The following is a 25,697-nucleotide window of genomic DNA, read 5'->3' as shown; positions in this document are numbered from 1 at the left end:
GGAACACAACATGAACATCATATTCCTCCTGGTGCAAGACTCCAATTTTGTGGTCTAATTTTGAAACACACTCTAGGAAGGGCTCGACAGTGCCATAGATACACTGCACAACATAGACATCCACGTTTTATCAAGGTGAATCTCACTCAAAGTGCCAATCAGCATCTTCCTAAAGCTGTTCACCTAACTGATGTCACCTTCCTCTTATTACACATATTTGCAATTTCATCCTCCCATGTTAACAACAGCAGCACACTAGGAATTCATATTCGATGTATTATCTACTGTGATCTCATTGTTTGTGCTTTCGGAGATGCGATTCCTCATCTTGCAAATGTGAATACATTCTTTGTTTCTAGATACATAATCTAGCACTTAACTGTGATGAAGCACATGTTGACAAAACGAGCCTGCCTGATAATGTGCTTGGGCTGCATTTTCATTATTTTTATCTGCCAAACCTTGGCATAGTCAGAGAATGTTGCTACTATTGATTTCTTTTTCACTCCAGAACATGAGGAAAGGTGTTGAATAACATTGAAGAAATTCTTTTTGTCCCCATTATTTATATCTTCCCAGAAGGAAGAGTGCACATTTAAAAACTAATATTTCATTATTACATTGAATATAAGCTACAGTGATTTAATATAGTACAAATACCTCCATGCATCAAAATGTTATGCAGAAGTAAATCATATTACCATTATTTGAATATACTACACCAGCATGGTTTCTTTTCCTGTGTAAACTTGGAGATTAATTTTTTAAAAATCAGGTTTATCTAATAAGACCTATTTTCCATTGTATCATGGAAATACATATTGCATCATTAAAAAAAAAAAAAAAAACAAACCCAAACACTTAAGGGGATGAGATTTACTGAATTTTTTCCAGATAAATATTTGATCTAGGGTATTAAAACATCTGTTGCCATTGTATTTAACATTAAGGTTTTAGAAGATAAAGTTGTTAGAACTTTTTGTTTAAATATTTTATATACTAAAATATGTTCTTTTCTTTTCTGTATGTTTACAATTTAAGAATCAAAAGGGACTTCTGGGTATTTTCCTTTCTCCATTTCCTCACACCCTCCCTCCCCTTTTTTTTCCTTTCCAGGAAATGTTTCCTACACTTTGAGCAATGAAAAAAATTTTACTAGTTTATTTTCAGAGGAATTTATGAAAAATAAATTTTGCTAACTTTTGGTGAACAATGGAAAACTTGAAGGTACATGAATGTTTCGAGAGAAGGGCAACAAAGCTGGTGAAAGAACAAAGCTGGGTTTGTCTAATTTGGACTAAAGGAGGCTGAGGGGTGACCTCATTGCTCTCTACATCTTCCTGAGGAGGGAACATGGAGAGGAAGGTGCTGATCTCTTCTTCCTGGGATCCAGTGATAAAACACCAGGGAATGGTTCAAAGTGGCACCAGGGAACGTTTAGATTGGACATTAAGAAGTGATTCTTTACCAAGAGGGTGGTCAAACACTGGAACAGGCTTCCTAGAGAGGTGGCCGATGTCCCAAACCTGTCAGTGTTTAAGACACATTTGGACAATGCCCTTAATAACATGCTGTAACTTTTGGTCAGCCATGAAGTGGTCAGGCAGATGGACCAGATGATCATTGTTGATCTATTCCAAATTCTATTCTATTCTATTCTATTCTATTCTATTCTATTCTATTCTATTCTATTCTATTCTATTCTATTCTATTCTATTCTATTCTATTCTATGTTATAAAATCTCTGAAGGTTCTTTGAAATGTAAACCCTAAATTGTTGGGAGAGTAAAAAAAATATAGAGAAATATTTTTAATTGCTAGTTGTCCTGAAATCTAGAGTGGATAAAGCTCATGTAACACTCAGTAACTTTGTACTAATCCAGATACTGACAACAAGGGTCAATTTGTTTTTTTCTGACTACAGTAGTTAATCAGGGGTTACAAAATCTAAGGTCTTCAAGAGACTTGAGCAAGTTCCTTCTGATGATGGTCCATTATGCCTTTGGCTACCTAGCAATTGGCAATCAAGATTTAAGTTGGCTATTGCAATTTAGGTTCCAGCTACATGTCTAGATTACAGTGACGTTTTGTCTATCATTCTGTGAACTTCCTTTTCTTTTTAAGGAACTCTCAGAGAGAAATAGATATTTCTCAGGAGATTGTTTTATACTAAAACTTGTGTATGGGCTGGGTGCTATGGCTTTGATCAGATTTCTCTTTCCCTAAACTGCAAATTCTTCAGGCTAGTAGTTTTCCTGTTGATGAACTTGAAATTCCTGACAGTATTTGGGTCTGGCTTTTCAAAGTGTTTTCAGAGAATTTGGGTTCCAGATGTCATTAAAAGGGCATCTAGCACAGCCAAACCCATAGAGAGTGGCTTCATGTGACAGATGTCTAAACAGATAGGACCTCATCTATCTTATGGAGGAGACAGTTATAAAGTCATGAATGATACAGGGAAGATCTCTAGAGAAGACCTGCACACTGTATCTTCCAACACAAGAACCAAGGTCATCAGTGAAACTAACTGGTGATATAGTTATGACAGTCTCAAAGAAGTAACTCTTCACTAACACAGAGTGAAGCTGAAATTATGGATGCTACAAGTTTATGTGATGACAAAAAAAAAACAAAACACCAACCAAACAAAATCCTGGATGAAAAATCTAATGGGAGCTGCTAAGTGTAGAGGCATTATCTATGGCTCCCTGAACCAGAGGAACTCTGCATTTTCCCTGTCCTGCTGTTCTTTTCAAGGTATCTGTTACCAAGCATTGCCAGAGATAGGGTATTTTAATTAGTTGAAACCTTGGCCTGACTTGGTGGAATAATTCTTAGATTCTTTGTCCAAATGAGATGATAAATTACCCTCAACATCAGAATAGATGCCCAAATTTTAAAAGATTAAAGTTAGTTGAAATGATTCTTGTCTACAGAGCTTCAGATCTAAGATATCCTAAGATGGAGACTTCTCAGTCACAAAAAGTTGGATTCAATGACCTAAAGCTTCCTTTGAATTTCACCCATTACTCAATATACAAAACTAAACAGAGGGGTATTAAGCTAAAATTTATCATTCTGAAACATGTTATCTTTGTTTTGTCATGTAAAGTTAAACCAATCCTCTTCATGAAAAACAAAAATAATTCTTAACAACTTCATTTTTAAATTAGCTTGTAAGAGACTTGTAATATGACCCATGATTTCATTTGCCTATGTAAGTTATCAGCAGGTCAGTGATAGATTTACACACACTGTTAAGGGAAAAGTTATGGAAAAATGTGATCTGTGGGTTAAAACAAACAAACAAACAAACCAACCTATTTTTACAAGTGTTTATGATCATTTCACTTTTTCATACTAATGCCAGGTCAAACAATCCTTCCTAAAAGTTAAAAAACCTTGCAATATGTTCCCATGAAAGGCAGTAAGTGGGACATTTGTGTCACTGCTGAATGAAACTAAAGATATTTCCTTCTTTTAAAATAAACATGGAAAAAACTCCAAGGAAAATTTATCAATAGCTGAAACAAAAAGTTCCATAAGGAATGCATAATTTGATGTGTGTTTTGCAATACAGTGTAAGGTCCTGAGGAAGTGGTATGACAGGGTTGGGTAAAAGAGATCACAAAAGACAAGCAAAGGTCTCCTGGAGCACTGACAATATTCTTGCAATATAAAAGCTGGCAAAGTATCTTTTCCAACTTGTGAACAATACTCCTGAATGGATGAGGTTTAATGATTCAATGCTGTGAAAGCTGAATCATGACTGTTTACCATTTATACGGTTTTTACTTTTATACTGTATGTAAGGAAAATTGATTGACATTTTTGCTTTGTTTTGCCCAATGTTCTATGTTTGTATATGCATTTGGGTTTGTTTGTCTGTCCTTGACCACCGATTGCTTTTGTACCTCCTGAGAAATTTTTTTAAATTGTGACAGAGCAGAAGAGATTTCGATCACAATAAATTTCTGCCTTTTTTTTTTTTTTTTTTTTTTTTTTTAATGTTCTGTAAAAAGAGTCTATTACTTTACCCTGAGGGAAAGAGTAAGTATATTAGAGGTCAAAATCCACGTAGGAGAGATGTTTTGAGACTTGCTTCATTAGCCACATTGTTCAGAGCTTGACTTCTAATAACCTAGGAAAGAGGTAGAACATCTGTATCTATGATTAGTAAAGCCTTCTCTCCCTCAACATCCTACCAAGGTTATTCAATTTAAATCTGGCTAACTGCATGATAATATTCTCACTGTTTCTTGGCTCTGATGGGAGAGATGGTGAAAGCCCATGCAAGGGATTACAAAAGGCACTGAGCTGTACTTTTTCAGAGAGCTGAAGACTAGGTTAGTACGACAGCTCTCAGTCCTAAAAGTTGTGCCTTGAAGATGACTGGCAGTGTGGTGGGAGGAATATTTGCACTGTTATTGTTGCCTTTTCTTTTTTGTATAGCCCCAATGTCACACTTTCTGGTAATGCTTTCAGTAGTGTAGTTAGCATCTCTCCTGTGGGGTGTTTTCCTATTTTAGCTGTCCCCATGAGAAGATTGTGCATTAGAAGGGTTTTGGGGTTGCTCTTCGCACAGTTTCTTATTGCTGTGGTATCAGCTCTAAGCACAAACAGACTTTTTGTTCCCAGTTCTCTCTGTCTAGTTTCAGAAGGTTTAAATTGCCCTAACTGGAAACTTTGTGCTGAACTGTTCTAAGTTACTATAGAAGGACAAAAGCTTTCCCTGCTCTGCACTCAGTGTGCAGAACACCTCTCCGCCTTCACCTTCTGCAACTCTGTATCCTCCCTGAAGGATAATTTCCCAACAGTAACCATAAAAATATCAACTAGAAACTTAAAGAAACACAGAAAAGTTCACCTGCTAGGGTCTCACTGGATGTGCCATAATCTACCCTTTGATCTTCTTTATAAAGCAATGTAAGTGCTCCTTCTACTAGATTATACCTCTGGTTTCTGAATTTATGTAACGTTTGAAAAATGATACAGTACTGATTTGTTTCACAGCTATGCTAGCAAGATATTTTCCTTCATATGCAAGTTATCATCAGCAATGAAGTTCATAACACCAGGAAAACCTACAGCATCTAAAATTTCTGTAGCAGATCTGCATTTGAATATGGCTTGGGATTTATAGGTTGGGCAGGTATATCAGGCTGTAAAAAGGTGCTTTTCTTCCTTGAACTTTCAGAACAGAGTATGAGGAAAAGATTCCCTGCTGTTGAAATACTACAGGAAATTACAATGACAACTTGCCAAGACACAGCTGCATATTCTCAGGGAATGCAGAATGCTTTTAGAAACTGCTGAGCCACATAATGGGACTATTGCATTCACTGGTGAAATACAGTCGTGCCTGGGCAAAAACCAGCCACTGTTCAGCAGAGCACCACCTGTATAGCACTTTGAGCCTGGCAGTGGTCACCAACCCTGTATCTAACTTGTATGTCAGGGGGAATTTGAAGAAGATAGAAATGTAATTATCCCCCATGAAATTCAGCCAAGATAGTGAGGACAGTATACCCACTCTTGCAGAAAAAAAATTAAAGAGTATCTACAGTGATTCAAAGTTGCAAAGCCTGAGTTTTTCTGTCTCATTTATTTGGTGGTACCACTTGCAGTTCTGTGCTGACATCTGTTGCTGGTGGAGCTCTTACTACCACTTTGAGCATCCAAAATATCCTCATCTTGCAGTCCAACAAGTGTGGATGAAACATGACCTGCTTCACCACATCCAGCAGGACTAACACATGGAAAGCCTCAGCTGTAATACCTGAGTATACCTTTGTCCGAAGGCCAGTAGCATGGAGTTATGTGAATGACACAGAAGATACTTGTTGAACAATGGAGGCTTATGCTAACATTTAATAGAATTATAGAATCATAGAATAGTTTGGGTTGGAAGGGACCTTCAAATCTCAAATCTAGTCCAACCCCCTGCAACGAGCAGGGACATCTTCAACTAGATCAGGTTGCTCAGAGCACCATCCAGCCTGACCTTGAATGTCTCCACGGATGGGGCATCCACCACCTCTCTGGCAACATGTGGCAACATTTTACCACCCTCATTGTAAAAATTTTCTTCCTCATGTCTAGCCTGATTTGTTACTACTCATGGAGCAGTGAGCCTGGAGCCAGCGTAGGTTCAGCATACTGTGTGTTACTGAAGGCAGTCATCTTACCAGAGAGGAGAAGTTGCTTAATTGGAAAGAATTGAAGTAAAAAAAGGAAATGGAAACGGAAAGTTGTCAGGTACTGATAAAGATAATGGCTGAAACATTGTGGCAAAACCAGTTCATCCATCCACAGGAGATGATACATTCATAGGGTGAATAGGGTGAATTGTGATTTACATATCAACGACAAGCTAAGGAGCGACAGCCCAGGCCAGCTGGCCCATACAGGAGATGGGGGATGTGCCGGAGGACACACAGCTCCACCTTCTGATACACCCAGCATGGCATAAAGGGAAAAGCTGAGACCCTTCAACATGGCCCGAGACTTGTCTTTGTCTTTTGCAATCACCCCTTCCCCCCAGGACTTTTCTCTCTTTCACCTCCACAAAAGACCAAAAGTTACACAGGCAGGCAACCCAGAGGGCTATAAAGGCCGACCTTGTGCAAGCATTGGGCAGCGCCCACCCACCATCCTGAGGACCACTCTGCCCACCAGTCTCACCACATAAACTGAACATGACACCAGAGGATGCCACACATCGCTGGACCTGAGACTGTGAACTCCATCACATGTAGAGCAGAGCCATAAGGATGTTGAAATCTTTCTTTCTCTTTTCTTTCTTTCTTTCCCATACTTCTATCTTTTTGTTTTCCCTTTTATAAGTAACATAGTAATATAAGATTTACAGCCCTGCATATGCTGCAAAATTTTTATGTTTACAGTTGAACCTACAATAATGTAAATCCTTCTGCCACTGAATCATGTACCATTTGGGCCAAAGCTCAAAAATAAAAGCCTTTTGTTTGCGGACCTTAATTACCGTGTGTACTGTTTTCCAACCAAAGGGGACCCACGAACCTGAATCAATTCTCCCCCAACTCATACCTGAGGGAGGGACGTGACAAAGGTTGAAACTGAATTATTCAAATCTCAGCTGGCTAGTGGTTGCACAAAAGATGACATAATTTAAATAATATTGAGTGGGGTCTATTGTATTTTCAGTAGACTCTTTAAGCTTTTAATTCTATACAAAGTTTTTGACATTGCAGATGAATATAGCAGATAAATACTGATTTGGAACATTTGGGCAAACATTATACTGAGTTCTATCTTCTGTTCCTAGTTATTCAATGGGAAATTATCAGACTGAGAGAGGGTACCTATGTGAAAATTTCTTTACAAGTGAGATTTCTTTGTGTCTGTTTTTTAACTGGGCTTCTGAGCATGGTCATTAATTTTTATACTTCTTCCTTACTGTTATGTTTTAATGTTACAATAATATTCGAAATACTGAACGTATTTTAGCTAGCTGTGTAAAAATCCAACTATTTCTGAACTTTTGAGTCACAACCGTATCTTGCAACAGTGAGTTCCAGGGATTATTTGCACACAAAGTGTATTCCAGGAGAAGGTAAATGCATTTGCTGCCTTTCATTTTTTGCATAAAAAACAGAGGCAAAACCTTGGATTTCCCTGCAGGGGAACCAGTTACACGAGGAGAGCAGTGTGCTTGACAGAGCATGGAATCATTCATGCTATTCTTCCTCAGGTAGCAGAGCTCATCTTTCCTGCCCAGCAGTAAAAAAAGGACAATGCAAGATCGAATTTTTCCACCACACACCAAACAGCATAGGACACATCTTTCTGAAGCTCAGTTTATCCTACATCTGCTCTTTCCTGAAGATCTGCAGTGCTCCAGCAGAGACCAGAAGCCACCATCAATCCTCCCCTGTGGATGGAGTTCACAGAAATGTGTGAACTACAGTGAAAGATCTGGGGAAAAAGGAATCTAGTAGGAAATCATATCCAAGCTGAAGTATGCACAGCTCTACATATAAAATATCCTAAAAGTATTTGCAAATATATGGCTATTGGTAATCATTACACTCCACAGTCAGGCCAGACAGAATCTGAAGTTATAGGCATAAGCTGCAGCAGTGAAAATATTAAGAAATATCTTTATAAATGTATGGCTGTTTAAGCACTGGAACAAGCTGTCGAGGGAGGTTATGGAATTGCTAGCAATGGTGCTATTCAAGGCTGGATTTGACATTGCCCTATTAGAGATGATATATATGGAGCTAAATCATTTCTGCCATGATGCAGCTCCTTTCCAGCCCAAATGAGCCAAACGTAAATGTGATGTGCATTGATACATACTAAGTACAAGGAATGAAACTCCTGCTAAATTAGATCAACACGCAGAAAAGGTGCATCCAATAAAGAACCTTAAATAACTCAGTCATTGGAATGAGCACTGCCATGAAAGGGTAGAAAAATGAAAGCAAGAGGAGTTCAGAGAAATGTGTGAGGCATCTAAAAAAGAAACATCCTTTACTATGTGAACAGAATTTGTGTATTGATTCAGAGTACTAAACAGACACTTTTGAGGGCAAAAGAAAACCATTCCTTCTAGCCTTTGACTTTTTAGCTCAAAACCTGCTCTTTCCTCCTATTAAACCACTTTTTTCCAAAGGACTGTAGAAATGCTTGCAGCAAATTAGAAGCAGCTCAACTCACAGCTATGAGTCTGTTAGCTGCAGATGGAGAGCTGAGGAAGCTGGTATAATAATAATAATAATAATAATAATAATAATAATAATAATAATAGACAACTGTATTTGGAGACTTCACTTGGGACAAATGGGTTGAGTTCCTGCTAGAGTCAGAAGGAGGATGAATTTAGCTGAATGTTCTCATGCAACAAACCCAGCCAACATCTTTTGTATTTGGTCTGTCATTATGGAGGGTCTGGTATTGATGGTTTGTGTTTGGACAATGGTCCAAAGATAAATGCTTTGACCTGAGCTAAGCCTCAGAATCACTGATCAGCAGACCTGCAGACCCACCTCCTGGGGTGGAGCAATTGCCTTACAGGATGATGACATTTGAGTTGATAAAAGACCTTCTGCTAAGTCCGTACAGGAAGAGGTAGAATTCAATGTGTAAGGGATTCAAGTCAGTTTAGGCATATATCTGCATACATGATTGTATATTATGTGAGATCTTATGTATATAATCCTAGGTGTTAAAGCCTAAGCAGTCACCATAGCTTTTTCAGAGGTGGATAGGATGTTCCAGAGATTAGCACAGCTCATCCCAAGTATGTACTAAGTGGTGGTCCAAATGACTTTGGAGCTACCTATTTGTTTCTATTGGCTACAAAGCAAATTGAAATTGCGTCACTTCAGTTAAGGGAGGAACATTTCACACAGCTGAAATTAGGTGCTACAAACCCTGTTGTTAGGACTGAGGCTGGCTGTGCTGTTGCTGTATCCCTTTCTGCCAGATGTGGGAAGGCCCAAAGGACCCTTGTGGAGATATTATCATCTTGCCTCTGTTTCAGGGTATGAGGGACCACCTCAGTTCTGTCACCTCTCCCTAACCATGATAGCTCCAGGACACAGCCGCAGGGCCACACTGCATGGTGCAGGTATAGCAGAGCATCCCAAACAGACTTGGGTTTTCTACTCAAAATCCAGGAAAGGCTGTTTGGGGGGAGGGTTGTGCCTTCCTAAGGAAATGAAAAAAAACCAACAAAACAACAACACCAACACCACCATAAACAAAAAATCAAACCAACAAATAAAACCCCAAACAAACAACCAAAAAATCCAAACCAACCAACCAACAAACAAACAACAACAAGAAAACCCCATTTTTCTGCAACTGGGAACAGACTTGGTAGGAAGTATACCAAGTTATGGGGAAATCAACCTTACAGATATGGAGTATGTCTGAAGCCATTAATACAAATTATCTATCTTATCTACCTATCCAAATAGGTAATTTTAAACATTTTTATACCTTTCCATTTTTTTTTCTACTGCTGTCACATGTACTGTTTGTTTGTTTGTTTGTTTGTTATTACCATTTCCTATTGTAAAATTCATGAACAGACATTTTCTAGTTAAGGACAAGGTGTTTCCAAATCCCTAATGATCTGCTGCGTGGGTGGGGACATGAACTGCTACAACATATAGAATGACAGATTCTCTGTATTTCTAAGGCATGGAGTGACAGGGCTTTATGTCAATAGGTCTCTTTGGTCCAAGGGGTCAGTTTCTTGTTCCTCATAAAGATGGGAGATGATCATATAACATGAAATTCATATGGGACTTGCTTTACTGCTGCACCAAAAAGACGAAACCAAAGTCAGAGTCACTCCTGAAATATTTCTAAGTTGCAGTTGTAATCAGAAAGTCCATTGTATGAAGCAAAGGCTAGAAACACTGTAATACTTCATGTACAAGTAAACCAGCAATTGTATGCACTTTAGCATTTTCATTTGTATTCTGAGATTTAAAAATTTTTTTTCCTCCTCTGCAGTAGGATTTTTTTCTGTAACTTTCCACAACTCTACCACTAATGGTAATACTGTGACATTTCAAATTTACTTAAAGGTGATGACCAGCCATTATTTTAACTGCCATCCAGAAGCAGTTAAATGGCTTCTGTCTGAAATGCTAATAACTGCCTGGAGTCTTGTCTTCTTTTGCCTTGATTCCTCCTTCGATTTGAATAGCTCAGGGGAAGGGATAACTGGGAATTTTAACAGGAAAACTCTGCACTGTAAGTACAGTCTTTGCCATCCATCTTGCGCTCTTACATCAGGCATGGGGTTACTGCTGGAAAGAGGTAGCTTATTGCTTCTTAAAGTTTTTGTATCACTTTACTGCACCTCTACTAATAGTATTGTTATTGGTAGTAGTAGTGATAGTAGTGCAATGTGTTGTAGGACATTCATTGAGGACTCCATAAGAAACAGCTGTTCCCACAATCTTATGGTCTTCATAGTCTGAACTTACAATGGTTGGGAAATATTTCTTACATCCACTCACTACGAATCCAGCCTTCTAAAAACACATACACTTCATAATACAAAAAGCATAATTACACTCTAATTACACTGTAGTTATATTTTTAACCTAAGATTTCCATTAATATATATAATGAGGTACTTCATGGACTGCCCAGAATAATTAAGGTGTAAAATGACACAATGAATACACCTGCATTTAAAAATATACAGATACTCAGCTCTAAGTTAAATCATTATCTCTCTGATGATATGTCTGTTTCCTGTGCATTAAAAAGCAAATCATGGGAGCAATAACATCTCAATTATGTAGTTAACCTTCTGGTTATATTAATTAGTGATGATTAGTCATGGGAAACCATAATTATGTCACGTACATAACATCACTTTGAAACTGCATTGTGAATCCAAACACAAAAGGCAGATGTGAAGATCTAACCAAGTCCATTTCCAACATCTAGAACAAACCCGAAGCTCAATGATTTGACTCTCTATCTTTTCTCTGAATCACATCCAATGGTGATAGCTCCGCTGGTGTCAAACTTGCAGAAGAAACTGCAGTTTGCATTTGTCCCAGAAGAGAAATGCAAGGTAGAACTGTCCCATATTCTGATTTGACATGGTAGTTACTAAAACCCAACTCAAAAAAAACCAGGAGACAAACAAAACATCTAGGTCCAGTTCAGTTCCTAAAGCAGGAAGCCCTGAAACTAAAGCAGCATCTCACCTCTAACTTGCCACTTTTAGCTGATTGTCTGGGGTATGAACAGCTGAAAATCAGCACCTCTTGCTCTTGTTTGCAGGAGATCCTAGCAGGCAGAGCATTGTTAGCACACACACAACCTTTCCGAAGAGATGCTCCTCACTGACTCCAAAAATGTAGTGGTAGACACTGTACTGGGGAAACTGGTTTTCCTGAGGCAGCTGTCTGAGAAGACTTGTCATACTGGGTAGAGAGAGTAAGAGCAAGCAGGATTTTCCACCACTGTCCTGATGCCTAACTTAAGGCTGAAGTTTCTCACCTTCAAGGATAAAGAACAGAAAAGCCAGTCTGAGTTTAAACTCTTTCCCCAGTACATCAGAGATACTTTTTATCCCAGCAGACCGTTACCTCTCAGCAGGACTACAGCCAATAATTAATGTGCAGGTCATTCAGTACAAATTTAGAAAAATATTAAACATTTCACTATTATATAGGCTTCTATCACCTACTGAAAGTCACAGAAGCTCTGCACTGGAATAGGAATTACGGACCTAAACATTTGTACAAGTCCAGGGATATTCCTGTCATTGAGGTGGCAGCATCCTGCCATCTCTGCAGGAAAGAAGACGAGTGCAGAGGAACATCACAAAATTTCCATTAAAATTAGTCCTTTGAAAAGTGAATGTCAGAAGAAACTGCATATTTTTGACCAAAAAAGTATACTTTAAATGAACGCTTTGGAAATGTCAGGCTGAAAGGTTCCAAAGTTAGGAGCTGCCAGAATTAGGGTTGCCTGTGTATTCTGTGTAGCATTTCACTTGCAAGCACTTTATGGCTATTATGCCTGCTTTGTGCCCTTTGCTTTTTGTTTGTTTCTTTGTTTCTTTGTTTTGTTTTGTTTTGTTTTTAATCTAAGTAACCTGACTTTGAAAGGCTGACTTGCAAATCTGGCATTTGTAATTCTGGGAAACCATTGCACAATTGTTCATTTATAATTGCTCAGTTATTGATCTATTGTTTGAATTTGCTGTGCTAGCAGCAAGGGATGCTGGTACAACATGGGCCACAGTTACTTATTGCCCGATAAAATTAACAGCCTTGGGGTCTTCAATGAATCTACTCTGATGGTTAAACCAGGTTCAATAGAAAATCTTGCCCTGTGAAGACCTGAGTTCTGTGGGGCCCTGGGCACATCATGGACAGAATGAGGTGTCGTTAGGTGACACTGTCGTGCAAGGGACTAAAGGCACGTGGCATTTTGCAGGATGCAACCCAGTATTACTTGGGTAAGACAGGCTTCCTGTCTTTTAGTTCACCAAACTGTAAAATTATTGCTTAATATTTACCAGCAGCAGTTCCCAGGCATTGCAAGCTGTTGTTTAATATTTTCAATTCAATCTGAGACTCCTGAGTGAAGTTTCTGTAGAAGGGTTACTTAAATGTTTTCTTTTTCAACCTGAAGTTCACTCAATGTAATGTTATAGAAGTAATCCTTGCAAATACCTCACTTCAAGAGAGGTGTTTTTTGGTTTGGTTTTGGTTTGGTTTTTGTTTGGTCGGTTTGTTTTGTTTTTTTGTTTTGTTTTGTTTTTGTTTTTTTCTTTTGCTCTTGGCAGTGGCTGTGACAAGAATGACAGCGCAAAACACAACAGAAAGTTATAAACATTACTTTTCTTCAGACAGCAAACAAACTCCTGGTTTACCAGCATCCTCGATGGGAAACTGAACCACTGGGAAAAACTCCCACCCTTGTCTCATCCTGGGGCTGCAAGGTACGTATATATTGAGTGCAATGATACTGTCATTTAAATTGATGCCCCTGGTCTATACAGATGCTGATGCTGTTGAGCTCAACCTAAAGGTGAGCTTCACCTACAGGCATTATGTGGCCCTCCTTGGGAGTGACAAATTTGGGACCTGTCAAGCAAAGATGGGTCACCCTTCTCTACAGCTGTCTAAAAAGGCACACCACCAGAGGAATAAAAAAATGAAGGAAGGTGCTTTTCATCACTTCAGTGTTTTTTTTTTAATCTTTAGTAAAAGTTGCTGCACAAGCAAGGCAGCACCATTTGGCCCCACTCTTTGATACACACCTCCTGGTAACTAACAAAAAGGTTGCCATGAGCCTCGCCTTCCCCACTGTCATCATTTCCTCCATTGTGCCATGCAGATCTCTTTTTCCTAAGTCCTCACTCAGGTGAGGATCCATCCGTGTCACAATCTGGCACATTCTCTGCTCCTCCTGTTGGCCTCTTCCCCCTCTCCGCACTTTCTTTCCAGCAAACCCACTTACACTGCAGAGCTCTGCATGGTATCTGAAGAGCTGGCACAGGGCAGCCCATGCCAGGGGCTGTTGTCACAATTTAACAGTGCAAATGATTGAATTAGAGGTTTTGGCACAGTTTTGTTTACCAGTATTAATGAGATTGAACCAATCATGCAGTTCCTTGGGGTCTTTTTCCTCACGCCTCTCTTTCCCTTCTGGAATCTCAACCGTCCACTCCATTCCCCTCCTTCCCACCTCAGTCAGCTGCTCTAGAGATGCTGGGTGCAGGACTGATTAGGCCACGGCTCAGTCCCCTTGGTCAGTAACATGGATGCATTAACAGGGAGAAACAAAATAGGGGGCTTTTCTTGAGGGGAAGAGCAAGCAAATGTAGCTTTTTGGGGGTTGAGGATTTTCAGAAAAAAAAAAAAAAAGACCCTTCTCCAAACCTCGACTCTAGCTTGTGGCTTTGCATATCTAGTTATCTCTCACCATACATAGCACAGGACTTGGGCTTGAGTACCAGAAGCATGAATGGAAATTAAGAAATTCACTGTAAAGATACAGAGTTCTGTCCACAGGTAAGGCTTCCCACCATCACAAAAATGTTTGGGTTGCCACTACTGAGATTTTGCCTAGAGTAATTGCTGGGACTAAAACTCATGCTACAATGAAACTCTGACAAACTTGGATGTGATAGAACCGAACAACGCTGCCTCAGCAAGCCACTGTGGGCACATTCCCCTCTCCCTTTCCAACATACCTTTCCAGCAAACTCATTAACCATTCAGATGCACTAAAATGCTTGGAACAGAAATGAGAAGAGAAGGGATGAAAACAATTCTTCTGCTAAAAGAGCTGAGTACTGTATTTTTTCTTTGTCTGCACCTTCCCCCCAAAGGAAATCTCTGCAGCTGATCTGGGACTTCACAAACCAAGGGATTATGCGCTACAGATACTGACAGGCCCCTTTGCTTACAGCCTGGCAAACACCACAACAGTAATCTCCTCTCTGAGATAAAGTCCATCAATCTTATTCTTACACCAAGCTGTTCCCCTTTGCCTCTCAGACAAAGCTGGAAGAGCAGCTCTCCTCAGGAAGGATTCTAAAATCTTTCCTTCTGCAGAGCCCTCCTACTTTAACTTATTCTTTTGACTGGCCTCCCATCAAAGACAGGTCAACACATATCCATTTTCTGTGCTGAGCTGACTAGTTTTCAATAACAATTTCTCCTTCATTTTGTAACAGAGATCAATAAAACTGCTCCTTTCTCATATTGGCTGAGATTCCAGCAACGTCATTTGCTCTTTATTGTTGCTACTGCTTTGTTTTGTTTCCCTTTTCTTTTGGCAAGGCACAGATCAATTTAACAAGATAAAAACAACTTAGACTTTCACTCAAGGTAAAATCTGCACTTTATAACCCAAGATGTAATTTACAATCCTGTCATTAAGCTCGGTTAATCCTGTTATTATGAAGATAAATAATTACCCATAGCGAAGAAAGGGATTCCCAACAGAGTAGAATTATATTTTCCATCAGTAATGAAAAATATCCCTGCCGCAGTGACACTGGAAATACAGATAGTGAGTACTCCCAAGAGTCCCAGGAAAGGTTTGCTACGCAGGCAGTCCTTCATGGAGCTCGAGAGGGTAGCAGTCAGGAGAATCAGCATGAGGCTCACCAAAATCTTGCCCCTGGCCAAGAGACTGGTCTGGTGGAAGTCCTTCCAGAGGCTAAAGGATGCTAGTGAGTAGAGCTGCAGATCTTGGTGATCCAGCTGCATCTTGTGCATCAGTTTACAGAATTCACTCTCCCACTTCTCCCCAATGAGGTCCTGGGTGACAGAGCCATAGGTTTGGAGGTAGTAAGTGATTTGGATGGCTCTGGCTGATTTGACTCTCTGGTCCTTGCTGTTTGGCACTTCCATGACCCCTCCGAGCTGGTGGCCAATAAAACTGCTCCTGCCATCCTGGGAGGGAAAGTAAAAAAGATGAGCATGTGGTTATCCTGTGTAAGATGTGATCACAGTGATACTGTACGACTCCACCTTCCTTCCACAGACATGCCAAGACCTAACTCAAAGGCCACTGCAGTCAACAGGAGTCATGCCATTCACTTCAGTGGGCTTTGGGACCCATCCCTTTTCCTTGCCACAACTCTGTTCCTTACTCATTAGAGAATCATTTTCAGTTCTATGCTGCAGTTCAGGGACTGCCCAGATACTCATTGTGGTCACAGATGTTTAAGAACTAAAAGGAAACATGCAAGCTCCTTACCCTACAAGAGAGGGCCACTTCCCCACATTTTAACTGTGACAGACAACAACAAATCTCCAATTACTGAAATAAAAACTATTTGAGACAAAGAATCAATTTCTGGAAGATTTGTGATTTCCTAACACTTTGGAAAGGCTTTTAAAAAGTTGGAAATATGCAGTCTGGTTCCTCAGCACACAGATGTAAATGTAGGTGTATCCACAAAGTTTAACACTTACTCTGGCTCCAGAAAAGTAAAATTCAAATCATACTTTTTGGAGTGTTTATTTGAAATTTCAGGGGTTTGTATGAGTGACATAGGAAGAGAATCTACCTTACACCTCAATTTAGCCAGTTTTTATATATATGTATTTCAAGAATAAAAACCATACTCTGCTCTCACTTATTTCAATGTATACTAGGACATAAAAAACTCCATGACAATCAGTAAAGGACATATCAGGTGCACTCAGGATCAGCCCCTGTCTATTTACAAGTCTCTTTTTTTTTTCTGTAGAGTTATCTGGTCCCATTTAGATATGGTGGGTTGGTTTTGTCGTGTTTTTTTTTGTTTGTTTGGTTGGTTTGTTTGTTTGTTTGTTTGTTTGTTTTGTTTTGTTGTTTGGTTTCATTTGTTTTTTTATAAGACAAGTTTATTAATAAAGATCCTGTAAGGAAGGTCCTTGCTTTTAAGCCGCTGGTTATTCTAGTTCTCTATAATAGCTGCAATGTGCCCCTTTCAAGACAGGAGAAGCCTGAGTGGATTTAGAAGATCAAACCCAGTTGCAAACTGAGGAAGAAGACTCCAGTAGATTGAATAAAAATGTCCTAGCATAAGTAATCTCTTTGATCAAAAAACTCTAAACCCAGGGATTAAATGTCTGTTGCACACCACGTAATGTTTCTTTTTTTTTTTTCCTGTAAATTAGATTATAAGTTTTCAGATATCTTTCCTCTTGTATTTAATAAAAGCATAAAATTCTCAAGCCAGTTAGTATAGAAAACATATTGCAGCAGTGAGTTCACATGAGATAATGCTCTTTGCCTAGATGTCTTATGGAATGATCTGACTGACAGCCTGAATTTGGGCGACATTCTGCCCTATACACACACATGGAAGCAGTCATCTGCAAAAGGCCAGAAGCATTTGAGGGAGACATTTTTAACAACTTTAACATCTGACATGAACCATTTCTAGAAACACCTGTGCTGCATGCAGGTCGTCATCTGAAATTACCAGACCTGTTTGCCTTAATGATTCCCATCCTAAGGAAAAATCAATGGAGCAAGGTACCCAGCTTTATGAAACATAAATGTCTTCCAGCATGTCTACTCATACAGCACATAAATATCAGAAATTGAGAGACAGCGCTGAAAATGTTTTATATATTCCTCTTGCCTTGTCTCTGGTATGTAATGGAGGAAATCCTCCCACTGGGAAAGTTCTGCCTATGCCTGCTTTCATGGCAGGAGCTCACACCATCTCCGGCATTTGCCTGCCACAGCCCAGGGAACGTGACAAAGTGCTTTTCAGAAGTTCATTTTTTCCCTATTCCCAGTTGTTATTTCCTATTGAAATAATGGCTTCTGGCAAGGTATGCTGGCACAAACTACACAAAAGGTGATTTGCAGTTTAATGCCAGCTTCTCAAATCACCTGAAGCCTCATTGCAAATGTCATATAAGCAGAGACAGCTAACACTGAGGGGCAGCTGGTACAGTTTGGGCTCCAAAAAAGTCCTCATGTCTAGCATTTCATATTAGAATCCTACTTTATTTCATTATTTCTATTTATTTTTTTTGTTTCTAAGGAGGCGTCATACCCAACACTCACACACTCACGAAAGGTAAATTTCCAGTCCGATAATTAAGGTTTGAGCAATGCAGTCCCTGCTCACATGGAAAGCAACTTTGTGGTTAAAAATTCCTTTTGGCACTACTTTGAAATATTAGGGAGAAATGTTACATTTTCTTCGTATGTATGCAGTGTTGACATTCAAATGTTTTCAGCCACTGCAGGATACTTTAGCAGCACAGCTCCAAACTCAGACAATGGACTGTAATTCAGGATTCATTGATTCACTGTGCTGCAAGGTTATGGGAAACTTTGCGATGACCATCTGCCTTCCTCTGCGTAAGGTGCACTGAACAACGGCAACATTTCAAAAGAGGCAACAGAGCAGGCACAAATAAATCATGTTCCCCCGTATCTCCCATGAAACAGAAGATAACGGCTATTTGTTACACTGATGTAGAATAGAGCATCCAGCTCATATGTCAGCAAAATAAAGAGCGAGCTTTCGGATGGAATTGAGGAAATCAGAGATGCTGAATTGCTTTGAGGTCATTTTGTCCATCCCCTCCCTTCCAAAGGCAGATTGCGTCCTATTTACGCAAGGGTTTTGCCTTTGCTGCTTTTATAGCATGCAAACATGAACCTGCCGCCAGGCATTTGGGGAAATGAGGCCCTTTTCTAATACAGTTCACATGCTGGCTTGGCCAAATGCTCCAAGTGAGATAAAGGTTCCGTTGTGCTAAGCAAAGCTCACAGCCATGGTGACAATCTCAGCAAGTAAGACAGAAGAAAGATGGGGAAAAATACTGCCTTTCATCCAATTTTACAGGTGGAGACTGAAGTGTGGGAAAATGAAGACCCAATGCTGCCAAATATGACTTCCAAACATTTCCTAGAGGCCTCCAAACCAGGGGCCTAACTAACTCCTGGTGTCTCATGGGCACTTGAGGGGAGTTATTCAGCATCTCAAGTTCTCTGTTGTCCTACAGGACCATCTTGGTGAAAGAAGGAGACATGGATGGCTCAGCTCCTGTGCTAAGCCTAAGGTTTGTGAAACAAAAGGAGGACACAGTGACTTGTAGAAATGAGGCCTGAAGACCAGGCAGGTTTGGAACAAGGTTCCTCATTCTGCCTAGTTCTTCAGTGAAAAAAACCCCACTTAATTATTGCGTCCTTCCTGGTATATGCCTACACGATGCCATTTTTAATTTCATAACAATAGTTGCATGTCTCAGACTACAGATCCCTTGTACATTTTACCTGCATATGTTGCTATTCTCTTATCCTACATGCAGAAAAACAAATTCAAAAATAGAATAATAATACTTATTGGTCATAAACCATTTTACACTTGTGTGTTTCCAGAGCTTCTACAACACAAGTGGTAACTGTCTTTAGCAAGGTTACTAGCACGGCAGGAACCTAAATTTCAGATTCCCAGGCTATGTCTATGTGTCTTTCTCTCTCTCTCTCTCTCTTTTTTTTTTTTTTCTTTTAATATCTAGTGAAAACTTCACAGTGTCTATTCTCCCAGAGGACAAAAAGGGCCATCATCCATTCTGATGGCAGTTGACTCTCTCCAGACCTGACCATCTTTAAAAATGGCATGAAATATAGATCACATAGATCACTTGCTGAGGTATGTGATATTTGATCTTAAACAGAGGACAAGAAAAATATTTTTGCTTTGATGCATACTGTTAAATTGTGCCACCTGCGTTTATTCAGACCTGGCCTTGCACGTACCATTCAACAGTAAAAATCATTAATAGTGAATGGATGGATGCAGAATAAATCCCTACCATATCTCAGGCTAGCAACTTGTCTGTCAAGGATGCTTGAACCCTTAATAGTCTAAAAAGATGTGTAAATGGCACGGGGATATTTGGCTTGCTCCAGAGGTGAGTGCAGGACCTCTCAGGTTAAACAAAACCAGCTGTTTCTACTGAGATAAATACCTTTTGCTGGTGCTAACACAGGCATAGACCCTCCCTGCATGCAGCCCAAAGGGATGTTAGCAATACTCCTTTACTATTAAATTACACTGAAACTTTTTGGTTTCCTTAATATTTTCAGTGTGGTTTCTGAAATCCTGACCCCCATCCCTGGGTCCCATGTGATCACTGCCTGCTGCCACCCCGCCCTGGGCAGGTCACCTCCTCGTCCCTGCTTTGAATGGCATCAGCCTCCGCTGACTTCCTTTCATGGGAAAAACAGAGGGTTTCCTGTATTTTTTATTTGGCATGTCTACTGCCTTCACAGCACCCTGCTCAGTGGAGGTTAAGGCTGCTGAGAGGACCAAAAGTCATTTCAGATCCCTGGCAACAAGGGGAGCCCCTGTACCCTACTGCCAGATCACTCTCTTTCAAGTACATTTGCAGAACCTTTGCCAGCAAATTGATCTCTGTTTTTATTTTTCTTTAACTGCTACCTCTTATTAACTGGGGTGATGGATAATCATCAAGCTACATTCTAGAAAAGTCAGGATAAAGCATCCAGTCCTGCTTAAACTCTATTTTATCTTAAAAGCTTAAAAATGTTCAACAGAGGGCAACCAGGAATGTCTGGTCTGGTCTGGTCTGGTCTGGTCTGAAATATATTGTGTGATAAACATCCTAATGAGATCAATGCAGTTGTTTCTCCTCGTGATAAGGACATTCCAACTCTACCAAACCTAGGTCATAGAAAGTATTAGACTAAAATCCAGAGAAGTTAGAATGAGGTCAGTTGCTTTAGTTCACCTAAAGTTTTCAAGGTAAAATAGCACAAAAATCCCCTTTCTTCAACATGTTATTTTGGGTTTGATATATTTGGTTGCTTTTACCTCCTTCTAGCTCACTGTAAAACTGTAAGGAGATTTTTTTCCTCCACAACTGAACTGATTTCTCTGTCCCTGTCTCTAGTATAGTTATCCATGGAGAGCTTATACCAATTGATCCTTATTGCACAGCCACTGATTACCAACAGTTCCTGAAGCATCCCTTTCAAACGATTGCATGTAATGCTGATTTACGTCAATGCAGCAGTTTTCCTGCCCTCAGAGCTGTGTAGATGCTCTTGCACACCCACCAGACTGCTTGCTGTGCTTGTCCCCGTGCAGCTATTTTGTACAGCTCACTGATGGAGAGAAAGTCCAGGGCCAGTGAACTCTGAGGGTATCACATTAGAGCTAAAAATACACCTTGTCTGGCTGTGAACAGGAACACAGCAATGACCATGTGGTCTGTTCACTCAGTAAAAATAAAACGTATAAAAGTGGCCATGAGAAACCATCCAGGAACTAATCCTTTAGGTCTCTGCTGCAAAAGAGAGCAATTCAGTTATTTCCAGCTATCTGGCATGCTGAGGTTCAACTTACCAGCTGGTCAAGCAAATTTGTTTTATAGTCACTAGGAAGAGTCAGGCACATCCAAAGGATGATCGTCCCACTCCCAAGTAGAGGTAAAAACCAGACTTTCCCTCTGCAGTTGCTTTACTCTCTCAGTTTATAGCAGAGGCACAAGATAACTTAAGGCTCAATCTTCTCTTTTGTTAGGTGAAAAAAGTCAGGAGATATTAACTCATCCTCAGTGGCAGAAGCAAACACAAAACTAGCTGACCTGTCTTGTTATCCCTGGCTCATATTTGCCCCTTCACAGACACATCCTGCACATTTATTACCATACAGACCTTGACCCCCTTTAAGGGAAATCAAGGATTGCTGGTGTGATCTTTTGGTGCAGATGTGTACCCAGAACACCCCAGATTCAACCATACCTGTCTGGTACCTCTTTCTAATAAGTATGATATCACGCTGAAGTCCAGACTCTTATTGTTTTGGGTTTCTAGTTTTTGATCAGAGAATTTGAAAAGAGACAAGACCAAGAGAAAGGTATTTCAAGAGAATTATATACTCTAGGATCAATGAGAATAAGAGGAGTGTTCCTAACACAGATCTATTCCTTCCAAGTAAATCAAATTATGGAGGAATTCATAAGGGTGCAATAGCAGAGTGTGATTACAACTGGAGGCCTCTTCTGTGTGGAGGAGCTTCTGGTGCTGGACACACTGTATTTCTGAATGGTCCTTCCCTCTTTGCTCCTTCAGTATCACCCCACCAGGTTTTCAGCTGTCTAAAGAGGGGAAGGCCAGAGATGGAAAGCAAAAAAAGGCTGCCCCTCCAGCTTTGCTTTCCCTGCACATCCCTCAGGAATAAAAGTACAAGATAAACCCTTGCAGACCAGCTCACTCCACACTAAACCTTCCCACCTAGACTATATTTCAGCTTTACACTGGACTGTATTTCACCTTTACATCCTTTCCAAGCCTTCTTTGTTCTATCTTAAACTCTTCTTTGCTCAGCTGACTCCTCCACTGTCAAGGTCAGATTCCCATTCGGTCCATATCAGATCCCAACCCAGTTCTTCTGTGAAAAGAGGAATGGATTTATTGACCAGTTCATTGGCAGCACAGCTTTGTCCTCAGCTGTCTTGAACTGCACCTGGCCACCCAAGGACACAATGGTATCCTTGAAGGTGCTGAGTAATACTCTGGTACCTGCAATTACACACATTCCCTGTGTGGGGAAGGGTATTGCTGGGAGATCATAGAATCATAGAATAGTTTGGGTTGGAAGGGACCTTCAAAGCTCATCTAGTCCAACCCCTGCCATGAGCAGGGACATCTTTACCCAGATCAGGTTGCTCAGAGCCCCGTCCAGCCTGGCCTGGGATGTCTCCAGGGATGGGGCATCCACCACCTCTCTGGCCAACCTGGGACAGTGTTTCACCACAGAATCACAGAATCACAGAATGTTAGGGATTGGAAGGGACCTCAAAGCTCATACAGTCCAATCCCCCTGCCGGAGCAGGAACACCCAGATGAGGTTACACAGGAAGGTGTCCAGGTGGGTTTTGAATGTCTCCAGAGTAGGAGACTCCACAACCTCCCTGAGCAGCCTGTTCCAGTGCCTGTCACCCTCACTGAGAAGAAGTTTCTTCTCAAATTTAAGTGGAACCTTTTGTGTTCCAGTTTGTACCCATTACCCCTTGTCCTATCATTGTAAAAAATGTCTTCTTCATGTCTGGCCTGAATCTCCCTCCTTTTAGTTTAAAACCATTACTCTTTGTCCTATTGTAATAGGCACTGCTAAAACTTCTGTCCCTATCTTTCTTATTGGTCCCTTTTGAGTACTGAAAGGCCACAAAAAAGTCTCCCTGGACCCCGCTCTTCTCCAGGCTGAACAACCTCAGCTCTCTCGACCTGGTACTCCATCCCTCTGACCATTTTTGTAGCCCTTCACTTGACCTGCTCTATCAGGTCTATGTCTTTCCTGCACTGAGGGCTCCAGATCTAGATGTAGGACTACAGAGTAGAGGGGCAGCAAATGAACTGGTGGCTGCACCCCAGGCTTGCAAGTTGGATCCAAGGATGAAGGGTGCAGATGGCTTTGGGTGCCCAGTGGCCCGGGGACTGGTGAAACTGGTGAGATGGCAGGAGAGGAAGCCCTGCAGCGGGTGGCTCAGTAAAACTTGCTGTTGGTGACATTGATTCACTTTCCACAGGCGATTCATGTCAGTAGGACCTCTCAAGTTGTAGGTAAGCCTGGCTGTGTAAGTCTATCAGGTCAGGTCTTAAAATACTCCTGTCCTTTTGTTTCCAGCAGGCACAGAGCCACAGCTCCCTTCTCACTTTATATTGTCCTTTGAGTTTGTGCTCTGCCTTGTCCAGAATCAAATCCCTTAAGACAGTCACCTTGGGCTCAGCCCTCTGCTTTTCACTGCTTGTCCCTGCCAGTGGAGCTTCCCTGGTATCACAGAGCAAAAAGTCAGACTGCAGGTAGCCCCTAAATCCTCCAGGATGAAGGATGATGTAAAAATAGTCACTGCAGACCAGCACAGTTTCCTTTGCCCATCCATGAAAGGGTTCTTGTCTGAGGGATGTCTGTGGACAAAATAAACAAGCGGGAAGTGTGCTTTGTGGGGGATTTATGTAGCAAGAAAGTGGACACTGATGCAAAAAAGTGGAGTTTGTTGTGAATGTGAAATAAAAGTAAGGTTATGGAGTGGAGTGCCCTAAAGTGACTGGAGGTGTGAGAAAGAAGGTGGCAGGGAGGAGAAAACACAGGTTGAGGGGTAATGGAGCAGCAGTTCTCATTGCACCCTGACCACCCAGAAACAGGACAGGAGAATGCAGGTGGGATAAAAGTTTCTCTGACATCCTCCTGCAAATAGCAGAGCAGTGTCTCCCGTCCCCTGTGCTGCCATGCCCGTGACAGCAGATGAGCTCAGCCCTGCACTGCACTCCCTGATTCAGCCCCCATCCCCATTCTTCTCCAGCCTCTCCTTCCCACCTCCCCAGGACACATGGTAGCATTGAGCAGAGAGGCAATAACTCAGAGCTGGGTTTCGATACCCTAAACTGATCCCCCACTCCAACAGAAGAATAGGAAAGCATTTTGACCCCAGAAGTCACACTTCAGGTTGGGTAGCACGTTTTTTCTTCCTGCTCGTGTCTATCTCCTCTTGGGCACCTGGTTTGCAAGCTCTGCATGGCCAAACTGTGCTGGTCTAGATGTCTTTTTCAAGGACCTGTACAGCACAGGAGGGTTCAAGCCCCATCCCCAGTTCTGGGGGTCTCCCCAGTGTAACAGAGCAACATGCAAAGGGTGAGAGATGGGGGAAGAAGGAATGGGTGGCATGAATAACTCCAGCTCAGTCTCTGGCCTGGAAAGAAACAGGGATTTGGTTTACAGGTCAGTGACTTCCTCTCACCATGTACAGGACCATGCCCTGATTACTGCAGATACTTGGCTGCATCCTCTTACCTGCACTGTTTGCAGGTCAGTTCCTAGCACAATGGGTTGATTCATCTAACCAGGAACTTTGTACTGAGGTGTGATAATTTCCTCCCAAACTGTTTTTCTGCTCCAGGACCTCCATGTTTCTTTACCAAGCAGAACAACATTCATATGTTTAATATTTTCAAATCCTGCTTTATGACAGACTTTTGCAAGGAGGGGAAACCCAAGCTCCTGTATACCATGGTACAGTTGTGGTCTACCTGTGCAAACTGGGACTACATTGAATAGGTTTGCCCAGAGAAGTGGTAGATGCTCCATCCCTGGAGACATCCCAGACCAGGCTGGATGGGGCTCTGAGCAACCTGAAATGGATGAAGATGTCCCTGCTCACGGCCGGGGTTGGACTGGATGAGCTTTGAAGGTCCCTTCCAACCCAAACTATTCTACGATTCCATGAACATCTAAGTCTCTGACAGTTTCTAAGCCATGAAGAATACCCAGGTCCAATTAAACAAAAGCTGAGTTTGGCTCCCTAGTGCAGTTATTGTTCATTTCAAAGGATTTTGTTTTGCCAAGGAGAAATATAGGAATGAATGGCTAAGGAGGCTGCAGTGCCTCAAGGGACATGCAGAAAACACCAATATTTGGATATATAGAATTTAACACTCACATATGCAGGCATGTGTGTGAAGAACACTTTAATCATCTTTCATATTTGGCAAAGTCTAGGAATCTATAATATGAATATTTTATGTTAAAGAATACTCCATGGTTTCATCCACAGCTCAAACTCAGTGTCAAAAAACATTCAAAGGAAAGGAAGACAATTATAAAGAGAGCAAGAAGTCAAGAAATGCTTTCTCAGTGCAGGCTAATGGTCTATCTAGCACAA

The 25,697-nt window shown here is 40.9% G+C and overlaps 1 protein-coding gene across 2 annotated transcripts in view; it reads right to left on the bottom strand.

The window, feature by feature from the left end:
* PTCHD4 (patched domain containing 4) overlaps positions 1 to 25,697 on the bottom strand; it is a gene marked incomplete at both ends in the record, with an annotated part of 87,971 nt that overhangs the window by 45,342 nt on the left and 16,932 nt on the right. For both annotated transcript variants that reach the window (XM_082048183.1, XM_082048184.1), the window contains one exon: positions 15,464 to 15,944. In XM_082048183.1, the coding sequence (XP_081904309.1) occupies positions 15,464 to 15,944 (481 nt within the window). The remainder of the gene's footprint in view (positions 1 to 15,463; positions 15,945 to 25,697) is intronic.

Source organism: Streptopelia decaocto, assembly GCF_964273445.1.
Source record: "Streptopelia decaocto genome assembly, chromosome: 3".
Lineage (NCBI taxonomy): Eukaryota > Metazoa > Chordata > Aves > Columbiformes > Columbidae > Streptopelia > Streptopelia decaocto.
The sequence above is the reverse complement of the archived record's forward strand: the minus strand, read 5'-3'. Positions and strand labels throughout refer to the sequence as shown.